General features: G+C 41.1%; 1 protein-coding gene across 1 annotated transcript in view; it reads left to right on the plus strand.

The window, feature by feature from the left end:
* Window positions 1-7,893, plus strand: part of Tph2 (tryptophan hydroxylase 2) — a 114,914-nt gene that overhangs the window by 72,104 nt on the left and 34,917 nt on the right. Inside the window, exon 6 of the mRNA XM_004632173.2 lies at window positions 4,713-4,839. Within this exon, the coding sequence (XP_004632230.1) occupies window positions 4,713-4,839 (127 nt within the window). The remainder of the gene's footprint in view (window positions 1-4,712; window positions 4,840-7,893) is intronic.

Below are 7,893 nucleotides of genomic sequence, written 5' to 3' on the forward strand. Positions count from 1 at the left end.
ATTTTGCAGTCACCAGGATTTTTTCAGCTATATATAAGTAAACATTTTTAAAAATTATTTATTTATTTATTTATTGGGGGGGCAGCTCAGCCCACCAGGGGGCGGGGCTGGCTGGCATGTGGTGCTGGGGGATTGAACCGCAGTCCCTGTGCTTTGCCAAGCTTGTTCTAAGTAGGTGCTTTAGACCACTAAGCCATCTCACCAGCCCCAAGGCTTTCATTTTTAATGAAACAATATAACTTATTCTGTTTTATTGTGTTTTTTTCTTCAGAATTCATTATTTCTTTTATCCTGTGTGTAGTGGCATGACTTTGTCATCACAGGGCTCTTAGGATTCTTCAGTTTTCCAGTGAGTTCTAGGTTTCTGATTATAGCATATTAATTTAATATCTAAGTGATAGTTCCTTTTGCACTATAGAGAACTGACTCCTTAATGTCTTTGGAGTTCTAATATTTTTTTCCTCTCTAACTGAAAGCTTTTTATTTCACCTTTTACCAATAAGCTTTTGGACTCCACACGTAGTATCTATGTGTGTAACAAGACAATTCTCCTTACCAGTTTTAAGAAAGTATTTGGCAAGCTCAAAAGTAAATCAAGTACTGCAGCAGGAATGTATGAAAACATCACTATGGTAGTCATAACCTACTCTAGTCTCCTTATATTATGAAGCACTGTGCACAGTTACTGGCCAGTAGAAAACATTCAGTTAGTTTCTGCTCACCCTGTTTATTCACACTATGAGCGGTACCATTTTCAGTATGTTCCTAGAGTTTGACATCTGGTTTAATTTGAAATCACCCTTGCCATGTTTTCTAATATCTGTAGAGGTGCTTTGGTCTTTATATCATGGGCTTTTGGTGGTAGTGGGGGTCTTCAGATTTTTCTGTGGTCTTAATTCCAAAATTAGCATAAGCTGCATGATCTTTCAAAAATTTAACCATAAGGGTGTTTACAGGGTCTTGTCTTAGCATACACATATCAGACTTCTAACTGAATGGATCTGCATTTAAGAGTAGGTTATACTCTTATGGCTTATATTTAGATGTCTCCTGACAGTCACATGTGCTCACAGGTTGGGCTTTTGGAGGGTGACTAGATGATAGCTGTGTGATACTAGGTCATGGCTGTGTGGACCATGATGTGTGACAACGGATCAGCCCACTGAATGGTTTAGCATAATTCTGGATGTTAATGATGGATTTACTGCAGGGGGAAAGCTCACTCTAGGTGCTGGTGGCACCGCCCAATAGGCTTGTGGCCTGAGTGGGATAAAAAGGGAAAGAAGAGAGACGGCTCACTGTTCTCTGCCTGCCTTGCCAGGAGCTGCTTCTCCTCTGCCTTGCCTCTCTGTCATGGAGCCAGCCAGACTATGGTCTGAAACCTCCTCAAACTGTGAGCTAAAGTACACCATCACTCACTCCTTTAGCTTATTGGTGTCAGCTGTTTTGTCCCAGCAAGGGGAACGTAACTAAGGTGGTAATCTATTAGCCTTGCAGTCAACACCTGCCATTACTCTCCAGCACCATGATACGATTTTAGTATAATTAAACTTAGCCCCTGTCTTAGTGACTCATCTCTCGTTGCTGGGACAAAAAGGTGACACTCAAAGTGAGGGAAGGAAAGGTTTATTTAGCTCACAGTTACTGGAGGTTTCAAGATACTGGAAGAGAGGCTGGGGCGCTACCGTGTCCAGGATGGCCCTCTCCACATCCTTGAGAAAGCACAGGCTAGCCAGTTTAATGGTTCGGCCTCTCTAGACCCGCCCCTCGGGCCCCGCCCTGGTTCCTAGCCCCGCCCCTCAAGCCACTCGGCGCTCCTCTAGCGGCGTCTGCCCGGTAACCTGCAGGAGGCTTTTGGGGGACAACTAGACACAAACCATAACGGCCCCCAATCACATAATCACACTCAGCTTTAGTTTTAGATGCAGCACTAGTTGCTTAATACCTCTGGAAGAGCTCTCTGTCGTTAGTTGTGGACAGGTTCCTACTCATTTATTTCTTAAAAACTACCCCTCAAGTGATTGGAAGTGTTGAGAACTACTGAGTAGCAGGTACGAGACTTTGGGCATACAGGCTGCAGTTGTTCTTGTGCTAATCAAGTTAATTAAACACTCACCCGTCAGCCTCGCTGATGAGCCTCTTCTCACTTATGCCATTAGGACAACAGAGGCAGAGAAACAACCGAGAAGAGCACAGCTCTGGAGTCAGAACAATTTGCTTTCAAACCTTGTCTTTATGTCTTATTAAAAGTGTAACCTTTGCAAAGATTCTTAAATTTACTGAAGTTTAGGTTCCTCATCCATCAAATTGTTATTATAAAGCTTCCCCTTCAGTAAAGATTAAATCACTAATGTGATGTGAAACCATTTAATACCCTACCCAGTACATAATGGCTCAGTATGTTATTTCTTTTCCTTTTTTCTATTTCTCATTTCATCTTAGATAAAACAAGGGGCTTGGGTAATACTTAAATACTTATTTTTTAAAAATCCAGTGAGTCTGATTCTCTGCCTTAAGCAATGAGATTAGAGAACAACCAGCATGTTTTCTTTCCTACAAATTCACTTTACATGCAAAAAAAAGGAGGCCGTTGGCACACAGTTATGGTAGGATGAATTTGGAGTCTCCTTTAACGTCCTGTCCATTTACTCTTACTTGCCTGTGCTCTTTCAACCTGCTATGTCTGTGAAGTTTCCATTATGAAAATAGGATGTTTTGATTGAATGAAGTCATCTTATTTTACATGGGCATCAAATCTCACGCTTTTTATTGCTCTTCACTCGCTTTACTTCTATGACTATCCGGAGTGTTTTATGCTGATAATAATGGTGGCAGCACCTGGTGTTAGTATGACCACATCGATTTGAAGTGATGTGCTTCAGAGGATCACGGGGGAACCCAGAAGCATCTTTCCATTACTGCCTGCATAGCTAATTTTTTTTTTTTTTGGTCAGGAGTACACAGTGTTGCTGTATCTCCAGCCGTATCCGGAGAGTCCTGGGAGAATTCATTCCAATCTAGTCTGGAATCTGGGAAGAGTTCATGATTCATGGCGATGACTCAGGAAGTCATTTGCCTTGTTTGCTGGTGACACATATCTGTCCTGTGCCTGCTTATCCAGCTCCAACTGGGAGCTCAGGCCAAAGAGGCTGGTTCCAAGCTTTGGTTATTCCCTAGTGCAGCCACTAGAAGAGAGAACTAGGAGAGTCTTCCAAAGCCCTCTCTCAAGGGAGTCACTTGTATTACAACAGACAAGCTCTCTATGGAAAAGCCACTCTGATGATGACAGAGCATTTCTCTACTGTTACCCTGCAAAGCATCATGGGAGATGCAGCAGAACTTAAGGATTAAAGGCAAGGAATTAAAAATCCTGAAAGAAACTGAATCTCAAGTTTGATTTTGCCACTGTTGTCAAAAGGCAAGATCACAGCAAATTTATTTTATTGAGAAACAAATATCAATGAGACAGTTTCAAAACTGATTAACAGGACAGTTTCAATAATTAATGCATTGTACATTGTTATCTTCTTAGTGGTTATCTGTAGTATAAAATGCACACAGAATATCCTGTCCAAACACTATTAGTATATGTCTTTCTTCTCATTGAATTAAGTGAGAGTTGTTGTATATCTATCCTAACTATTCTGTGTATACAAATACAAAATGGTCCTTCCTTTGTGTCACCTTTTTTTGTTTAGTCCTGTTAGAAATGGGTATTCTATTGGCATCTAAATACTATAGGTGCATGAATTCAGCAAAACAATCCAACACAGTCTAGCAGTCCACAATAGTAGTGGGTTGTACACAGTAGTTGTTGACTTGAGCCTTTCACATCTCAGCACAAATTTAGTTTAAACATTTGATTTGTTTTTATTTATGACATTAGAATGTAACAAGCCTTAACCCCACAGCAAGTCAATAACTTCCAGGGCTGCAACATGGTCCAACATGGGCAAAAATGGAAGTAACCTGTAGAGATGGCTTGATTGGTCACAGTGTTTTACCTTATTTGATACAGTTGGCCAACTGAGTGACTGGCAGCGTTGGGACTGACATTTAATTATTTGTTGCAGGAGTTTACCCATGAGCTCAGCTTTCAGTTAGTGTATGTACTAAGCTGGGTGGCAGATCGTTACATAAAGATTCAGGGGTGGATATGCTAAGGTCTAAATTTAATTTAACACCATCCCTAGTGAGACTCAGCAAGCCCTTTCCATAAAGGCCAGTTAGTCATTATTTTAGGATTTGCAAGCCATATGATCTCAGGCTCAACTACTCCACTCTGCAGTTGTTGTCAAAAGGTGGTTAAGTGTGATTGTTCTCCAATAAAACTTTATTTATAAAAATGGGCATTGGACCATATTTGGGCTGTTGCTGTAGTTTGTCTATCTTCATCTGTAGGATCTTGTACTATGTTATCATACTTTTCTATGGTTGTCTTTAGGGTTAAAAGATATAATACGAGTAATGAAACCCAATGTGCTTAGCACACAAAAGCTCTTGAACAAAGTAATATTATATAGGTTAATTTCTAGGACATAACTTAGGCTGCTGTGTCTTGGTGAAGCATCTGCATTTCAGGGTTGTTAAAGTATGATTAACACTAATTAATTATAGTAGCAAAATTATATTTAGGATTTTTCAGTCTTGTTCTACCAGTGGTGGTTTAAAGCTTCCTGTATAACATGTCTTTGTGATGTTTTTCTTGTCAGAGACACATGCCACGAACTCCTGGGACACGTGCCACTCCTTGCGGATCCCAAGTTTGCTCAGTTCTCACAGGAGATAGGTCTGGCATCTCTGGGGGCATCAGATGAAGATGTTCAGAAGCTTGCCACGGTGAGTGGATTTTCAGCTTACATGCCCATTGGTAAGGTGGAGAGAGCTTCGGAATCTGACTATGGATTATAGACGGATATTTTGGCGACAGTATGGTTTTGCCTAAGGGTGTTCTTTGTAAGCACAGGAGCTTTTTGGCTTGATAACTGTCAGTGTATTTGTATCTGATCCATTTTGCTCCAGAGTCAACTGGATACAAGAGCTAGAGAGTAAGTATTTTAGGTGCGTGAGTCATGTAGTGTCTGTCACAGTTACTCAGCTCAGCCACTATGGGAGGAAAGTAGTCACCAGCAAAGATAATGAATGAACATGGCTGTGTTCCAATAAAACTTTATTTGCCAAAGCTGGCGGTGGGCCATATGTGGCCTATGTACTGCAGCTTGATGAATCCTACAGAAATATTAGTAACAGAATGAAGAATGTATTTAATGCAAAGTAGGAATTATCTTTTTGGCTAGTTGACATGGTTGTGGTCAGATGCAATATGACTCCACAGTAAGAAATGAAGTTTCAACAATTATTCTAAGTACAAAACTGGAAACACTGAATAGGTAGTACCACCAAGGTGGTTCTCAGAGCAAGTAAACAGTATAGGAGGCAAAGTATGATGTTGGCTGCTAACTTTAAGAAGTTGTAAGGGCCAGCCAAATAGCTCAGTTTATTAAAGCACCTGCAAGCAGGTGCAGGGGCCAGGGTTTGATCCCCGGGACCTGCTGTGCCAGCCCCACTCCCAGGGCACGCTGAGATGGCAATTGAGACTGGGCATGGTAGCACCTGCCTGTAATCCCAGCTCTTGGGAGGCTGTAAACAGGCAGATCACTACAAGTCCAATCTAGCAGTGAGACCCAGAACACCCTCCCTAAAATAATAAAAAAAAAATGTTGTAGAGATAGATCTAGCAGGATCTTAGGCCTTACCTTGGTCACACTTCAAAGAATTTAAAGAAAGAGATTTAAGATCTTGTATACATACAAGGACCAAAGAATTACCTAGTGAGCAAAGCTACAGAAGAAGCAAAGGGGGATCTTAGAGTGTATGCATCTGGCATAGATATACACTAGTGGCTTATTAGATACGGAGGAATATGCTTTACCTCACCAAGAAATCAGTTTTCTCCTAGATTTCCAGAAGCCTTTTCAGTATATATTGTTGTCTACTTTCCTTAAAGATATGAGGATTATGAAATATCATTAAAGATATGGGAATTATGAAATATTTCTTTCCTAAGAGAGAAACAATAATAGAAACACTTTCAGTGACCCTTTGTGTTAGCCTGGGTATGCTTAGGGAATAGGAGGGACAGCAGTGACCCGTGGGATTGCCTCACTGGTGGGTACCAGAGTGGATGCAAGGTTTTGCATTGCCAGAGCTTCTGAAGGTATTTTTTGGTAGCAGCAATTGAATTCAGGACCCTGAATTTGTCAGGCAGGTGCTTATGCCGCTGAGCTAGATCTTTTGAAGTTTTGAAACAGACAGAAGATCTAGATTTCTGAATGAAATATAATGATTTTAAAATTTGGGGTTATTAAAAACACACCACCATAATAAGCTGAGGAAAATATATTTGTAGACTGAATGTGGATCTTGACTTTCAATTTGTAATCTTTATTATATTCATTGTATCTTGGTGTATTGGTTATCTATTACTATATAATAAATTACTTCAAAACTTCGTGGCTTCAAGCAACTTGTATTTATGATTTCTTAGTTTCTATGGGAAGTTAAGAGTAGCTGAGCTGGGCTGGGGAGATGGCTCAGTAGAATAAGTGCCTCCCTGGCAAGCACAAGAGCCTGAGTTCAATCCCCGGTTCCACAAAATTCCCTTGAAATCATCTGGTACAGTTTCTGTCCCCCCTTACCGGTTTACTCTTGGTCTGGGTTAATGTATTCCTGGTCAGGCTGATTCTGAATAGCCACAGACTGGGATTCACCTCTGCCAGGCTGTGTATGACCTCTCTCTGTGTGCGCATATGTGTGTGTGTGTGTGTGTGTGTGTGTGTGTGTGTGAGTGTTTGAATACCCACACACACATCAGGCCAGAGCAAGACAGGAGTCAGGTCAAGTTAATGGATGTGAGTGTGGATAGATCCTACTGAATGCCTGTAGCCCTTGTAAAAAGCAGTGATAAGAAATCTGTTTTACTGTCCTTTATTTTTCTACTCCATCAAATAATGATTAATTAATTCCATCATTCCAACTGTATTAACAATATACTATTCTCCTCTTTACTTTTTTTTTTTGTGTGGAACTGGGAATTGAACTCAGACCCTTGCACTTGCCAGGGAAGCGCTTATTCTACTGAGCCATCTTCCTGGCCCTCCTCTTTACTTTTTGAAGATACATAGCCAACATGGGTAAAATTAAGATTTTTCAGAGTAAAGTGTTTGGTGCATCTTGACAGATAAGATAAAGTGAGCCCAGTGGAGGAGAGGGAAGGGGCAGTAGAGAGCCAGCTTCAGTGAGAGTGTGACATTGCTGTAGCATGGTAGGATGGTATTCCTTTCTGGAGGTGCTGGAGGAGAACCTGTTTCCTAGCGGTTTCCAGTTTCTACTCTGCCAGCGTTCTCTGGCTCCTGTCTCCTTCTCTAAGGGTATCTGGAGTTATCTTCTACTGTTCCATCTCTTGCATTGACTTTGGCTAGAAGAGACCCTTTGCTTCTGCATGCTCTTGTGGTTAGATTGGGGCCACCTAATCATCCTTTCATTCATCTCCAGATCCACACTGCTAATCAGCATCTGCAACAGCAACATACAGGCTCTGGACCATAGGAAATGGGTGTCATTGGGGGACTAGTATTCTGTGTGTCTATTTTTATACTTGCTAGGAAACCAAACCAAACCAAGCCAAGCCAAACCAAAGCAAACCAAACCAAAGCAAACCAAACCAAATTAATACTTCTCCCTCAAAACCTATTTTGCAAGGGCCAGCAAACTTATAAAATGAGTAAGGTATTTTGTTTTGTTTTTACATCTCTCCACTCCAGCCCTGCCCAGTTTCTTCTTTCCTTTCTGGTCTTGTGTTTTGAACCCACGTCTTCACACATTCTCAGTAAG

The sequence above is a fragment of the Octodon degus genome, unplaced genomic scaffold, assembly GCF_000260255.1.
Source record: "Octodon degus isolate 3935 unplaced genomic scaffold, OctDeg1.0 scaffold00047, whole genome shotgun sequence".
Taxonomy (NCBI): Eukaryota; Metazoa; Chordata; class Mammalia; order Rodentia; family Octodontidae; genus Octodon; species Octodon degus.